We start from the raw sequence: 17,260 nt of genomic DNA on the forward strand, positions 1-17,260 counted from the left end.
AGTGAGAGAGCCTTGGCCTTCTTGAGATCGTTCGGGTCAAACGGGGACGATAGCACTCTCTTATTGCTCGCGCCCTGGACTTTCGACCAAATCCGAATGTTTTTGACTTATATCCCCCTTTCTTTTCTGTGCAGTGTATTTGTAATAAGCTTGACCATTGATCAATAATCCGTCAGGTAAAGTTCTAGTAGTAATAGTAGTAGTAATGGTATCACTATGTGGCACTGTGACACTGTGGTCACCAGTGCATAACAGGTGTATTTTATAGATACTATAAACGTTAAAGTTCGATTGGCAGTAAGCACATTAAGACGAACCTCTCAAACACTATTCGACGATAAAGTCTATCTTTATATACACAAATACACAATTTTATAAAAAAAATCCTCAGTTTAACTTATAAATTTAAGCAAAATTATTCCCGCATGAAAACACTTAACTAGTCCGTCATATTGCCGGATTAATTTTGAAACTTTTAGCATGGGCCTGAAACATTAAGCACGAGGCTTAAACTTTTAGCATAGGGCTAAAACATTCGACATGGGGCTAAGATGTTAAGCATGGTGCATCACATTTAGCATGCGGCAATAACATTCAGCATGGGGCTAAATTATACTGCATGGGGCTAAATCATTCAGCAAGGGTCTGAAACATGTTATTCAGGTATCAGGTTTTCGTACATCTTTTTATGTGAAAGGAAGTGTTTGTTGTTCTGTGGAGACGTATACAGGTATCAGGTTTTCTTACATCTTTTCATGTGAAAGGAAGTGTCTGGTGTTCTGAAGAGACGTATAAGGGTATCAACGTTGCCTTGAATAGCACACACTGTTTTAGATAATAATAAAATAAACAAACCAGACCTTATCGTTCATTTTGTTAAACAAGTACCTGAAATTCACCTTTGAAGATCAAACTTTAGTAGTTATCGATCTAAACTGTTATCATCTCTGATATTCAAGCCATTCATGTGATTGTTTGCAGCCTTAATGAAACGGCAAAGTGCAATTGAGTCAGTAAAGTCACAGTCTTATAGTTGTATTGTTTGCCGAAACAGCAAACTTGTCAACATTGAAAGCTGTCTCACTGTGTCATAAAACTTTTTCTCTCCTTTTACTTCCCCGGTCACCGAGTTCCCTACATATTAGATGGTGCAATTATAAGCCGAAAGGGTTCGAATCAATGATAAATCATCCATCAAGTTTTCGAACGGCTACCTGAGGGATCTTTCCTTGAAATGAATGAAATATTGTTCGAACTTTTATATCAAGCAGACTTCGTTGAAATCAATGAACACTTCTAGCAACATTGGATACTTACAGGCAAGTCAATAATCATTTAAATAGGTCCGTCAGTGTTTTTATCATCTTGCCTTCCGTGACATTCACTCCATTGCCACACACTGAAAATAACACATTTTTTTTTTCGGCAAATCTAAGCAGTCGGCTGCAGTAAAGCAAGGCGCAAACTTCAATCACACGGTTGGTATCCAGTACTACAACATATGAAATGTAAATATTATCGAGGAAGGCCCATTCATTCCACAATTCACAATACCCGGAAATATATTGCCAAACGTCTGGAATCGTATTCATTTTAACATGGGGCCAACTTTTCTTGGTAAAATCCGAAATAGTTCTATGCAAAGCTTTCCATAAATAACTTTTCATGAAACAGAATTTATAAAATGAACGTTTAGAAAATTGAGTCAGTGTACTGTTTAGAATCACAATGACTGAAGGTAACGTCTTGACTTGTAGGCTTGTCCCTGTAGTTTCCATTGCATTTAAAAATGTCTGTTGCTTTCCTTCAAAACATTGGCAATGCTCGGGCAAATAGAATGATTCCATTCACGTTCTAAGTATACCGTTATCTGCTGTGCAATAAAATGTATTTTTATTCAAGATTAATTTAAACCAGTGTGCACTTCTGTTATGTCAATACTTGGTTGTCTTTGTAAGGCTTAATATCGGTGCAGTAATTTATCTTAATGGAGTTTTTATGATATTTTGGCCCTTAATGCCCTATGGATGTGTGCCATAACGGCAATTGGCCTTAACGTGATAAAATTTCATAATGTATTTTTATTCAAATATCTAGACAGTCTTTTCTTTTTCAAACAATTTTTGGTTTTTGGAACAGAATATTTTATCAATTCATTGAAATTATCATAGAGTTTTAAACTTTGATAACCTTCCTTGTAGAAATGAAATTACTGTTCTGTTCCAAATGCGAGATCCATTAAATTGTATCGGTTTGAAGTTGATGTATAAGGCCTATGTTTCAGAATATTTTATAATTAAAAAATTAATTCTAGGAACAGCAGTCAAACACGCACAAAAACTTTCATCATCAAAAGCTAAACAGACGCATATCGAGAGCCACATAAGTTTAAAGACCAGCAAGAACACTAAAACACTAAGATTCGATACTGATAATCTATTTTTGTTTAGGCTTCCTAGCATAGGGGTTATCTGTTTGAAATGGCAATGTTATTGACAGAAACACCATAAACATAAAAAAATCCCTTTTCTAGTTTTAGGTCAGAGTCCGACGAGATCATGAGCACAGGTAAAAAAACAACCATGAAAACTACTGGGATAAGCTCAGTTGTCCAAATTCGAATATAAAACCTTTTTAAAATAGCATAGCAAAATAGAGAGTTTAAAAAATATGAAAACGAACCAAACAACATGATTTTTGCGATTGGATCATCTAAGAAACCAGTTAAGGGTTTTGTTAAAAAAATAGATCATAGAAAAACAAAATAAAATAAGTGAGCACACAACAAAAACAGCCATGAACATCTAGGGGCATGGATGCAAACCAAAGACAATAACCAATCAAAGTAAAATAAACACTATATTAACTAGTTGTTTCAAGACTTCCTGAGATATTGATAACTCTTGACTAATAGGATAATTCGAGCTGTAAACAATGTAAGAAAACATTTAGCCTGAAGTAATTAGCAAACTAATTAAACGGTACAAATATTGAGATTTTTTTTTTTTTCAAAAAATATTCGTAATTTACATTGATTTTAAATGGATCCACTTAAATGGATATATCGTTGTATATAACTATCGTTCTAGTTTTAGTTGAATAACTTTATTATTCAAAGCACCTTCTTAAATTTATCATTTATGAAATGCACTGTAAAACTTTGTTATTTAGTTGGTATTTATATCTCATAACATCAAGACGAATATCAGAACGTGCAGAGATATCGACCATGCAGGTGAATGTCTTGTTTCAGGTTTTCGGGATTCTCCTTTGCAGTGCTTGCTTAGTTGAAGGTAAAACATTTTATTGATACATTTTTAAGGTAATATTTCCAAAATGCTGAAAACAATGCTAAAGGCTGTTAGTGGCCGGTTCAAAGAAAAAATAGTTAACGTTTCTTTAAAAACTTTTCTCAAGAGGGATAAATCTAGTTGTATGATTAGATTATTTGTCGATGAAACACAATGGTGACATAGCAATAACTGGCTTTAAATTAACCAGAAAATTTCGCGAAATGAATGTTATGTGGTATAGTAGGTTGATTGTGGTTGTAATGTATGCTGAGTACAGTTCTTACAATTACGTGAGTGTCGATGGCAAAAAGTAAAAAAAAAAAAAACTTATTTCAATTTGATCAACACTAGTTGTGTTTTTAAATATGTCTGATTTATCATGAAATGATGCATATGGTGACTATAACAAAACGACTAAACGAACACTACCGAGTACTTCTGTATTTGATTAAATCAATGTATTTTCATTAACATTCCTAAAGACTCCGCTCATATAATTTGTTTTAGGTGATTCCTATGCTGATCGCGTAAAAAATCTTTTCGAAAGACATTTCAAAACCCCAAATAATACATGCTGGAGCATTTCTAACCAAACGGCAAGCGCTTATAAAGGGGACATGAGAATGGCGGTAGCACTGATCAACGTATACACACAAGTCTGTAAAAACTACGCTGATAATGTCAACGGGAAGCCATTATATGCTGAGCTGAATAAACAACTTAGAGACCAAACAAAAGTACAAATTTGGCTGGACACAGAACAATTGCTTAATCAAGCGTTGCAAATGGTAGGCATCGCAACAAGGTATAATCTTTACAGGGCTTGTGAATGTAGCAATATCAAACAAGGACACACGTTTACAGTTAACTACTTCTGGAGCACCTCGTTACTTCCACGCGTCGCTAATCGTTTTCTCAAAGCAAACGATTTCTTCTTTCATATATTACAGGCTCCAGGTAGCCGGGTATCGGATTATTCGTTTGTTCAATCAGAAAAGGAGATATTACTTCAATCAAAGCTTGAGTTTTATGTGAAAGAATATGTTGATGATAAGGAGAACATAGAAAATAAGACATCTTCACTTGAGGGTGTTTCCAAATGGAATCAAATTAAGGCGTTTGTAGTCGTGACAGGCGAAATTCCAACAAGAGGTTCCAGGTCGGCTCTCAAGTCAGGTTATTGCAATTGCTCGGGTGGCACAACGTCATCTCCGAGATCTGCTGCTCTAAAATCGATGCCTACGAGCTTCTTTAGTGCCTCATTTTTTATTGTCTTTAGACTTGTTTGGTAACGAGAAGCAGAGTCACTGTGTAAATGAAAAATATCACTTTTACGCTTTATGTTATTTCCATCTAAATATAGAGACTTTCACAGCTTACTGTTTTAGAAATGATCATTTTCAAAGCTGCATGTACATGTATTTTAATTGCTTATTTGTATGATATATTTGTTACGACTTTATATTATATTTTAACAGTGTTCCTCCTGGTTTGTCCAGTCATGCCTTCAAGTAATTCATATGGCTGTTCTTGAATGACTTTATCGTACCTTTAAATAGCTTACGCTGCTATTGTTGCTCCGGCCTGGTTCATTCGTTTGCATGCGATGTCTGTATCCAAAATAACTAAAGCAATGAATAGGCTATTTTTTTTACCGTATTCGTCATTGTTTTAAAGGTTATAGCTCTATAGACGCAAACTTTTGTAGTAATTGATAAATGTTGCGACAAGTTTGGGGTTATAGCCATATCAACTAGTTTATGACCCCAGTAGACTAGTTTCGAGTTACCTCTTGTTTTACTGACTTTGCCATCCATTGTGTATTAGTAAAGTTATTTTTTTGACAAAGTCAGAAATGTGTTTTAAATATTGAAGTGTTAAGTTGGTTTTAAGTCTTACTCCACAGGAATTAAAAATCGGTATTTTAGATGGAAAATCCCCTTATCAATTGAAGATGAATGTAAAATTGAGATCAAGTGCATGCCCATTGACAATTGACGTTCATCTTATCTATAGACTTTGGCGTAGAGTATTCTGACACTGCTTATTTAGGTGTGCTTTTCAGTTATTATCTAGTAATGTAAAATGCTGTATTAAGCCTATATCTGTGGTTTTATTTGTTTAGATATTGACATTTTTTATGTGATTATACATATGAATTATCGTATAGCTTTTCTCAATAGGGATGAAAACTTTAAGTACAATAAAGAAATCACTGTTTAGGTGCCGATTATATTATACTACGCAATATGTAATGAGCTTTTAACGAGCTCTGGTGCCCGTTTCGTTAAAGGTCCAATACTTCTCCAAATAAACAATCTTCAATCTTTGTAAACAACAGACTGGCTTATGACTGACTTGCTACAACTTCAACTTTTTGGCCCACAACTGCTTCTGTGTTAAACATTTTGGTACACTTGATTCTTTAAAACAATTGTCCCTTTCGCTAATAAATTCCTGGTTATTGAATACTTTTCTTATAATACAAAAGCTAAACACAAAATACCTAAAAAGTACATAATTGACATATATACAACTGATATCACAAACATATTTAAATAATATATCGATCTCCATCTCAAATTATTTTGCCAAATGATAATCAAGGGCGGATCCAGGATTGTACCTACCTCCCTTCGCCCAAGACCCTAAAAGCATTAGCTTTAAATGTGTTGGGGGGGGGGGCGAAGAAAATGGTAGCCAATATTAGTCTTAACTGTTGCATGTTGGTATATGCAAGTTTTACCCTCTCTGTCATAGCCATTCTATTTAAGGGAGATGGTGGGGACGGATCTGTTAATGATAATAGAAATTGATGCCGAGAGCTCTGTATTGCTAGACGATGTGATTATAGCTGAGTTCATACACGCTGAGAAAATCAAAGTCATTTAATCTTAAAATGAGAAAAACTATTTCAAACCGTTCCTCTTTTATATTTAAGGACAAAGTTATTATTTTTAACTTTGATGAAAAGTACATATTTAAAAGGAGGAAAAAACGCACATATGAGATCTCTTGCTGAAGTGTTCTGATTAATTTCTTTGTTGAAAGATTATAATGACGGTTAAATGCAAGAATATACACGTTTTGGAAATTCCAGCGTTAGTTACCAAATACGGTGTTTGCTAAAGGTGAGTATGTTTCACTTACAAACGGACTCAAAATGTTATCAAGTATGTTTGAACAAGTTTGAATAGGAAGGGTATTTAATTAAGGATATATTTTGCGTTCCTGCGTTATTTAAAGTTTACACAATATGTCCTGCGTATCCTATATTGAGCGCCTGGTACATTTACGATAGACAGACAATATGATCGTTGGGTATGCAATTTTTATTTTTAGATTGCTGTGTATGCACACTGTTGTTCCTTTTGCATGATTAAGATTGTTCATAAACGTATAGGCTCTTAAAGTAGTTCAACTTTAAAATAATACCGTTTATTAGATGTGAAAGCTTATCGATTTTATTGAATCTTTAATACTACTAAGTATATAGAAAAATGAAATTTACAAAATGATATATTTAAAGAACTGATATTCCACTCTTCCAAGAAGAAAGCATTGACTTTTTACATTTGGCCTTGATTTTATTTACATACGATTACTAAATTACAGGACCAGACAGTCTTTTATAGTAATTGTTTGTATAATAATGCACCACAATTAATCAACCAGATATTGACATACGAATCTTGAATAACAAATTCATAACATAGACGCAGTGGCGAGCAAAAAATATTATTGTATAGTGTCTATTTAGCCACAGGGGCGTACACTGCTGAAAAATATAGCTATGTTCCTTTTAATTCTATTGTTATATGTTGATCTTAGGACCTCGCAGAATGGACACAGGCACAAAGTCAATCAGCCAAATGATACCGGTAAAGTGATATATCTGTCCTTACATTCCACTGTTTCCCTACTACTAAGTGCGACGGATATTCGGCGCCCGAAATGCAATGCCGTTTCGCGGATGCAGGACCCACGACGCCGGGCCCCCTCCACGCCGTTTTAAATTTGGTGGAATATCCGGGTAATCATCTAAGACACTAACAGCCAAGCATTCCCCAAGCCAGATATGCTAGATGGATATCATGGCACAGAACAAGGCAATAACAGAATGCTGTCGTTGCGGTGCCTTATTCTGGATCGGCACATTTCTTTGAAGCACTCACACGGATGTGCTACAAGTGCAGGAAGTACAGACACTATGCCTCGTTCTGTTCATCTCGGAAGCAAGATCAACAGCCATTTCACGAGCAAAAACAACAAAAACAACAACAACAACAACAGTATGAACCATCATTGGTTGCACAGTCACTCGAACAAACTCTACAAGAAACCTGATCAGCCTCAAGAACTACTTCCATATTTGGCCATCGATGACGAGAACCTTGTACTGAGTGCTCCTAGTAGTGATAGAAGCATTGTCCAATGTAAAAACGTAAACTTACAAAGGAGGATAAAACCAAAACTCGAACGAATTCAATTGTATAATATTAGACAAACAAACTCAAAAACAATCACACCAAAATAAAACGATCAGAGCGCAAATGATGGAATGGTGGAGTCGGTATTTGGAATTAAAACGCAATATGATATCTACACATATTAGAACCGAACTAAATGTACTTGTACAATCCCAGGATATTATAAACTAAAGACAACACAAATTTAGACTTTGGGGACCAAAGACTCCAAACTAAGGGGTAAATGTAATTTTCTTAGTTTGAGTTTACGAATTAGTTGAACATTAATTTCCTTAGTTAAATTAAAAGAATGTTAGGTGGCGCTGTAAGTCAGAACGAGGAAATGTGGATTGGTCAATGAATTGGTCATTCAGCTTCGGTCAGTCATACTGGCAATATTTATGCGAAAAACTACAGAAACAAGCTCAGTAGCAAAAAGATTAAACATAAACCCGGTTTAATGGTACTGGGTAAACGCAAAACGCGTCTGGTTTCGGCTACAGCACAGTCCCAGGCTTCGGCAAACACTTTGATCCCGGTCCATGCTTTGCATGCGGATAGACTACCCATTTCCTGCGAAACTGTCCCCACGTCAGCGCATTTTCAATGAAGCGAGATTTCTGATATATGATGATGACATATAAGTATGATTATAGCCTTGACGTATTACTCATGATTTTTACGTGTATGAGCCGGGTCAGAAGCATATGATTGTTAAGGATATGCAAAGATCATATATATATGTTTGGCAAAGCATTGACCCTAATGATTTTGTTTTGGATATTATAAAAAATGGTTACAAGATTCCTTTCTACTCGGGTGGCAGAAGAAACTTTCTGTAAAAATAACACGTCTCCTATTTCAGAACCGGAATTTGTTACTGATGAATACAAGATTTACTAGAAAGATGTTTAATAGAGAAATGCAGTAAAATAGGGTTATTAGTACTGTGTTTTGATCCGGGAGGTTGTATTCGACTGGAGTGGATTTTTGTAGATTCGGATTTCACGAGGCGCAAGCCGAGTTAAAGTCGTGTTTTCAGATGCTAGTGACATTGGTTATGCAGGGTATTAGTACTGGTAATGGGATATAAAATCGTCTACATTGCGAGAGTTACTTACAGCGTGTAGAGTGGTGTTGTCGTTGGTACATATTGTAAGGCACCAAAAGATTAAATGGTATACTGATGATCAAGGTGTAAGATCAATTACTGTTAAAGGTTCCATGAAAAGGGAATTATAGCATGTTGTGTACAGTATTGTCCAGGCATGCATGGCAAACTCTATTTCACTAGAAATGGAGTGAAAAATGAAAAGGCTGATTAGTTGTTAAGGTTATTAGACTTAGATGATTGGGGGAAATACAATGATGTATTTTGCAAATGATTGTTGAACGATCCGGTCAATTACAAGTTGATTGGTTTGCATCATTTTATAATGCAAAATTACCGAAATTTTACTCAAGGTTTTGGAACCCGAATTGTTCAGGTATATATGCATTCCTACGGAAAACTGGAGTGGTCAACTGGAATTGTTTGTGCCACCAATTGCAGTTATTCATTTCAATTTCAATTTCAATATTTTATTGCCTCCAATAATGAAGATAGGAAAATACATATGTAATACTCGAAACACATACAAAGGGATTTGGTGAATAAACATGCATACATAGATATGATGAATATAAACTATTGTCAAATGGATATATATGAACGAAATAATAAATATAAACAAATATACAAGGTGATCAATGTGTTAAATACCTTAACGAAACGAAACAGAAGGTATTTAAATGAACACAGAAAAAATCAAGTTAACAATATAGAAAAACACACACTATATAACAATTGTGCCATATCCAGTCGATATGCAATATACAGTACATAATTGAGGTATTAATCATGCGTTGCTTGAACGCTTTCGAAATAATTTAACACTTGTGTATCAGAAGACAGCAAAATATGCTTAGGGCCACTTATAAGTGTACATGTACCTAGACATCAGACATACTTTTACTAAGAGAAGTAAGCTTTCATGCATTTCACAATAAAAGAAAACGACACGTTAAGGAATGCGTATTCATCCGAACTATCAAGCAATGGCGGCAAAGGAGCGCCAAAAAGACGGAGACAGAAACCAATGGCAGAAAGGCTAACAAGTTCGGTTACAAAGTCATTTGAACAAATTGACAATACATGCACTAAGAACTCATTAAGTAGATGGACAGTGTTGTCGCATTCGGCAATAACATGTGACAATTCTTCTTGGTAAATACTATTACATTTTATACAGTACATGTTTCTTAAGACAGTTGATTTGCACCATAGTTTAGCGTCGTGTTTCGAAATGATCGTTGTTTACTTACGACGTAAATGACACATGGTTGGATACGTGGATGCAGTATACGAAATAACATAAATTCTGGATCATTTGCTATTCTAGTGTTCCACATGTCGATTTCATAAGCATTGATTGTTCTTTTGACATGTGCTTTCCAAACGTATTTGGATGGCAAACAGATTCAACAATGTAATCATTTATCATATGAACAATATTATACTTTTGTAGGATGTAGCAGATATCGGGAATAAATCCTGATCTAACTGTGTTTCTATCACGTATATACATATAATACTTGCAAGTAAATATTTGTTTCGTATTACAATCGTCAGGAAGGGACAATATTTTATGTAAGAACATATGCTTTTTACTATCAATTTCAGAACATATTCTGTGTAGCCCTAGCATAGACTGTACCATATCTGAACGTAAACGCAATGACAATCCCTGAATTTTCTTTGATACAAAGTGTTTTAAGACATACATTTTATTTTCATCGGATTTAGACATGTCATTCCATAGTTCAGATCCATATAGAAGTGTTGGTAGAACAACCTTTTTATACAAACTTACTGAGGTAAGAGGGTTCACGCATAAGGGGTGAACGCCCTGTGAAATGATTGAAAAAGTGAGTTTCGAGCCTTTTGAATTCGACCACTTATTCGTTCACCTATTTTTAAGTTCGACTGTTGAAGTGTACCGAGATGATTTGCAAAAGGTGCATTTGATATAAGAGCGTTGCCATAGACAACACTTATCGGGAGGGGACGACGACGACGACGTTTCGAAAATGTTATGGTTGACGATTTTGTTACGTTAACTTCGATATTCCATCGGCGGCAGTATCTATATACGATGTCGACTTGACACTGCAGACTGTTAGGGGAGTTGCTAGTAAGGAGATGTCGTCTGCGAATGTAGGGTTATTACATTTAACAGACATCACCTTTGCACCATATTTAGTAAATATTATTTACTTTTTTCTAGAGTATGGAGTAGCTCGTCGACGTAGACTAGCTACAAAAACGTAGACATGACCCCACCCTGACGGACCCCACGCACAATTTCAAAGGCGTTAGATGACTGGCCGCTATATCTGATGACGCAACGCAAGTTATTTTATGACGATTGAAGCAGGCGAAGGGGCTTACCCCTGACGCCAAGGCGTCCGAGCTTCAGCATTAAAGAGCCGTGCCGCACGGTGTCAAAGGCGGCGCGCTGGTCAAGACACGCCACGTAGACGTCGCTGCCACGTTCAATATTGTACAAAACAGTCTCTTGAAAGTTAAAGGACGTCGTTATGCAACTTAAGTTTTTCTGGAATCCGTGTTGTTGTTGGCAAGGGAAGTCCATTTTCATTAGTTTTGTGTTTAGCCTATTAAGGAAAACTTTTTCGAATATTTTACAGAAACATGGTATCAAAGAAATTGGCCGATAACTAGTGGGGTCGGATTTATCCTTACACTTTCCCTTGTAGACGGGGATGAGGACACTCGTTTGCCAGGATAACGGGACGCGCTCGTTCGCGATAATGCTATTGAACAGTAAAGTGAACTCAGTGCCTGAATTAATTACGTGCTCATTTAGTACGTTGTCTAAACCTGGGCTTTTTCTTTGTGCAAGGCTTTTTATGACGTTATTCACCTCTGTGAATGTAATTAATTTAGTAATAGTGTTCGTTTCGTGACATACGTATCTTCTTGCAAATAGTCATTTAATTCGAATTGTTGCCTTGAATCTAGATTATCAGCCGATTTCATCGCACTAAATACTTTCGAGAAATGGTGTTTAAATCCCTCAGGGACCTCTTCATGTTTGTAAGAATGGTTATCTACGGAAATACAATTACATATTTCGAAATTTTTGCCACTTCTTGCGCGCAATAATTTCCAAAATGTTCTGTGATCCAATTCAGCGGATTTATCAAGATCATCAAACACTTTGTTTTCGTACGTATCACGATGGTGTCGCTGTGTGCGCCGGAATTCACGCTTGGCGCTTTTAAAGTCCCGAAAAGTCTGCGAATGGACGTCGCGGGGTTTACCTTGATCATACCATTCTTTCTTTGCACGTCGGGCATGCGCATAGAAATGCTTTACCTCCGCAGACCAGTATGGTTTTACGTGCTTGTTAAAGGTGGTTTTAGGAAGGTGTACCGAGGCTGAATGAAGCGCACTGACGAGTCTCTCGTTTAACTCGTCCGGATCGCACGTTACTGTACTATTACAGAGTATGTCAATAAGGGTATGGGCTATACATGTTTTGTAATTTACTAAATGAGCGTGCGTGCACTTCGTCCATGATATACACTGTCTTTTAATGATCTTATCAGATTTAGTTATTGACGCTTGCATTTTAAAAGAAGTTATTATGGGCAGGTAGTCTGACGTTAAGATTTGATCAGGTGACAGAGTTCTGTATGAGCACACGTCATTGATCGTTGACTTTTCAATAAATACATGATCGAGTACCGTACGATTAGGAATAAACGTAAAATCAGCGTTGAATTCATTCACACTCTGAGCAGATTGCAGGTTATTCTGATGCATAAACCGTTTTAGCAATACAGATTTAGGTGACATAACACCTTGAGCTATTTGCCCGTTCCAATCGCCTGCTAGAATGACGGTACCTATTCTAGAATAGAATGCGTACAGGGCGTTCACATCATTTAAAGTTTCTTTGTACAAATCGAGATCGTTACAGGCAGGCATATAAATACAAAATATATATAGAGGCAGGTGATTATCAATCTTAAGTTCAATTCCGAGAATACGGTTGTTGTTTTTATTGTCTAGTTTTGTTACATACTTGCACAAGTGCTTATTTATCATAATTGCAGTACCAGCTCTTCCGCAACGTAACATACTAAAGGGATCTAATGAATCATCTATATTCACGTATGAAACATAATTAGTTGTAATAGAATCAAAGAATTTCAGAGATCTGTGAAGCAGTTTGTGTTCGCTTATAAAATATGTCCACCTTATACGTGTCTAAAATAGAGCATAACGTGTAAGCAGATGACATAATACCTATACAGTTCCAACATGCAATGTTTAAAATCATAGTTGTATTTAGTATTGTGTTAACACTGATCATGATAATTGTAAGTACATATACGGACTAGATGCGGTCAGTTAATGAACACTATCGAACTAATACTCGTCTCTGGCTGGGTCCTAGTCGTCCTTTTCTTCACGGCCATAGCCACGGTCGTACCAATCGTCGTTGGAGCGGCCTCCTGAAGAATGACCTTGGTTGTTGCCATGGTAACGTTGATAGTCGTCGTCATTCCTGATGTAACTTTAGCGCCGGACGTCCCTCTTGCGTCTCTCTCACTTCCGCTCATGCTCAAACTCTGCCTTGCTGACCCATTTGCGAAAAACTTCTTCTTCCGGCCAAAAGTTCTCGCTTTCGACAACGGATATGTCCTCGGGGTAAATATTTATTCTGGCAGAAGAACCATACTTTCCACGAAAAAGTCTTACTTGTTTGTCATGTACACCGCCCTCCGTGAGTCGACGATATCATCCTCGGTCACGCTAGGATCAATATTTCCGATATGATAGGAAAATGTCCTTTTTCTCCTTACGGCAAAAAAATCGTTCGGATTGCCTGTGGTTATAGTGATGGGCTTCCGGTTCGCTCGAGTGCCTATCAGACATATTTTGAATCATGACAGTACCGGTATGCTTTTTCTTATTGTCTGCTACATTGGGCTGTTGGGGCGTTGCTTCAACTACGGCGCCAGCCTGGGTTTGTTGGTTATGCACCGTGTTCATCGTCGCTGGTTTAGCCCCTTCAAGGGTTGATTGCATTTTATGGTTACCACCTAGCGTCAGTCGTGTAGGGTTATCTCCCGTGTTGCATTCGTTGACAACTATTTGATTGGGCGGGGAGCTTAGAACCTCGCTGTATGTTCTTATGGGGACTTCATTGAGTCGTTGCGCAGTGTACTCAGGTTCTTTTGGCTTAACAATATGATTTTCGATCGGATGCTCTTTATCACTTTCACTGACGTTAGCCACAAAATGCTTGTTAATATTATTTATGCTCGATTCGAGCCTCGATACATCAGACTGTAGTGTTTGTAATTGTAAATCAGTATTTTGCCTGGGAAGGCCTGCTAGAACACTGTTTAACGTTCCATTAAATCTTCTGAAAGCGACGCTTTAATTGTTAATATCAGTTTGCAACTGCTGGAGAGTGAATGAGTCACTAGCTTGCTGTCTACCAATTTCCTTAATGTCCGACTGTAGTTGTGATAGGATCACGTATATGTCCGGCTGGAGGAATTTGTCATTTGAGAGATCGTCGTCAATGACCACAGTTTCGTTCGCTGTTGAAAACACTTCAACAATGTCACGCGTTCTTTCGCCATTAATGAATGCCTGGATAGTGTAACAGTCACTTGCGCATTTATCCTCTTTTCTCTGGTGGCTTGTATTACCGCGATTCACGAGTTTAACTTGCGGGCATCCCGGAAGTGGCCGCGCTCTAGTCGCCAGGCGCTCGCGATACTCATTGATTCTTGTATAATCACCGTGGCAGACTTTAAAGATGTCCTTTATGAAGGTTTCCCTCGGCAGTTCAAACAAGTTATCGTCTAGCTCCTCGAAAAACTGCTGCGGTAGTGGGGCTTGCGACCATTCGCCATCGGATCTGTCGAGTTCAGAGTAGTTTGATAGGTCGGATTTATCGAGCATCTCCTTTTTAATATTTAGTAATTCATTGTTAACAACCACCCTCGGATCGCTGGGGCTTAGCAACGTTGACATGTGTGGCAACTCCTTAATTGTCGACTAGAAGTTAAATCCTTTGTTCTGATCGTGAAAGGTGTTCGCTACTTGGTGTACCGTAATCGCTCATAGAGCACTGTAATCCGCAGTAAACCAATAATGATACCAAGTTGCGCGCGAAATAACTTTCCTTTGCTATGAAATTGGCCAACGATATAGCAAAAGGTATTTCAGTGTGTCCGTGTTAGAAATTGTCATTGTTTGGTGGTATTTTTGTGTAAAAATATTGTATTTATCGATAAAGTTATCGATTGGTTTGATTTACCTACCGAGAAGCATTAGTATCTAAAATGCAAAAATGGAAAGGGGATGTTTGGAAGTACTGGATTTAAAATTAAGATTGCTGGCGTGAGAGATTGAACCTAGTCAAGAGAAATAACTATGTTTTCAAGAGTTTGTAAATATATTTTTGCACAGTGGGTAGTCTCCCTTGAGTGAGACGTTTTTGATATTTGAAGAATTGCTGAGAGCGGTATCGCCGAAATTATTATATTTGTCATTGCGGTATCGCAAGAGTGACACATCAGAAGTACTTAAAATGTTTAAGTGGAAAATATTACAATGCGTAAAGATGGCGCATGCTGGATAGTTTACGCTATCCTAATCTATAATAATGCATACACATAGAGAATCATTCATTTTCGTGTTATGTGATAATGAGATTATGTTATGTTTGCAAATATGCCATCAATGTTAAACAAGTAAGATAATAATTATTTTGGTATTTTGTTTATACATTATTTGTTCAGGTTCATGAGGAAGAAATTAACGAACTGCCTGACGTTTTGGCCAGGGTCGCAAGCCACGCGCACTCAACACGGACACAAAATGCCATAGTGCATTTATGCGTTTCGATAAATGGGTGTTTAATGAGTTAGGGAGTAAGAACACTATACCCGCTATGAGTCTTGTAGTTGCTATTTATTTAGCATCTTAAATGCAAACCGCTACAACACCTACTTCTGTGACTGCTGCTTTGTATGCTATTAAATGGTTTTATAAAATGTTTGGTTCAGAACCTCCTACAAACTCTAAAACAGTAGTGAACATTTTGGAGTCAGCAAAACACATTTTGTCTAGGGCTAAAATTAAAAATCAACCAATAGATCTTGTATGACATATTGTTCACTGAAGAAAGCATTAAAAGACGGCGAATATTTGCTCGTTTTTGGTTGTTTTTGCAGGCTTTTTGAGAAGTTCCGAGTTATTAAACATTAGTGTATGTGACATTGTTTTTCAAGATTCTTATATGGCTATATTTATTTAAGGGTGCAAGACTGATAGCTATCGTGATGGTGCTTTGGTTATTGTTGCTAAAACAGATACAAAGTTGTGTCCTGTTCAGAATGTTAGGAAGTTGATTATTTGGAGCAAATTGTTAGATAACGATTATGTTTTGGCAACATATGTTTAACGAAAGACAGTTACAAAACCAGAAAGGCAAAAACGAATCTCAGAGATTTTTTTCTAAAGGCTTTAAAGCCTTGTGTTAAAGATGCAAACAGATATTGCATTCAGATCAGGTGGTGCTACTGTCGCTGTAAACAATGGATATAAAGACATTTAAAGATTTAAAAGACATGGTCATTGGGTCAGTGAGAGTGCATAGAATGGTTATATCAAGGATGCTATACATGAACGATTATCAGTTCTTTTGACTATGGGATTGTAAATGAGGTTTCGTTGGTGTTTACCCACGATTGTATTAATTTGAGTGATGTGCATTCAATTTCAAATTAAATATAAGGTCCATCAGGTTTTTACAATTAATTGCCCGTTCTTTTCCTTCAGCTAACTGTCCAGATGCTTACTCAAATACAGTGAATGTATTTCTAAAATTGCTGTTCGTTTTTATTTGTAAGAACATTTATGACCTACATATAAAGTATGTTTTAAGTCTTAAGGTGTATGCCGGGGTCCTAAGGTCAAATTGAAATAAGTAAAACAAGATGTGCGCCAGGAAATATTATTTTTGTTAGTTTGCGTTTACAAATGAGATGATAATCAATTTCCTTTGTTAAATGTACTGAACGGTAGGTAGCGCTGTAAGTCTGCACGAGGAAATGTGGATTGGTCAGGGATATTCAGCTTCCGACAGTCTAACTGGCAGGACTTGGCTATTTTTAAATAGTTTAAAAACAGTTTTTAATATATCTTGTGTGTAAATTGATCATGTGCGAATGTTTATCTATATAAGAAATGTAATAAAAACTAAAGAAGGGATACAATTTTCAAGCGTAAACTATTTATGTTTATCATATTAATCTAACAATTGTGTTATGTTTCTGAAATGTATTTACATATCAAAATTTTAATATGTATGAATTGTGTCAAAGAGTGTGTATTATGATGTTCAG

At 36.6% G+C, this 17,260-nt stretch overlaps 1 protein-coding gene across 2 annotated transcripts; it reads left to right on the forward strand.

The window, feature by feature from the left end:
* The first annotated feature begins 3,223 nt into the window (after positions 1-3,223).
* On the forward strand, positions 3,224-5,748 carry LOC128203456 (uncharacterized). Of its 2 annotated transcripts, XM_052904881.1 has the most exons (3): positions 3,224-3,293; positions 3,801-4,081; positions 4,244-5,748. In XM_052904881.1, the coding sequence occupies exons 1-3, from the start codon at positions 3,230-3,232 to the stop codon at positions 4,583-4,585; spliced, it is 687 nt and encodes a 228-aa protein (XP_052760841.1). In that variant the 5' UTR covers positions 3,224-3,229; the 3' UTR covers positions 4,586-5,748. The 2 variants fall into 2 exon arrangements, with proteins under 2 accessions (XP_052760841.1, XP_052760840.1); XM_052904880.1 differs by having other exon boundaries at positions 3,801-5,748.
* Positions 5,749-17,260: the final 11,512 nt, after the last annotated feature.

The sequence above is a fragment of the Mya arenaria genome, chromosome 9 (assembly GCF_026914265.1).
Source record: "Mya arenaria isolate MELC-2E11 chromosome 9, ASM2691426v1".
NCBI lineage: Eukaryota > Metazoa > Mollusca > Bivalvia > Myida > Myidae > Mya > Mya arenaria.

Coding starts and splice junctions, on each gene's coding strand:
- LOC128203456 (XM_052904880.1), top strand. CDS start 3,230: ATGCAGGTGAATGTCTTGTTTCAGGTTTTCGGGATTCTCCTTTGCAGT. Junction 3,294..3,800: donor CAGTGCTTGCTTAGTTGAAG/GTAAAACATTTT, acceptor AATTTGTTTTAG/GTGATTCCTATGCTGATCGC.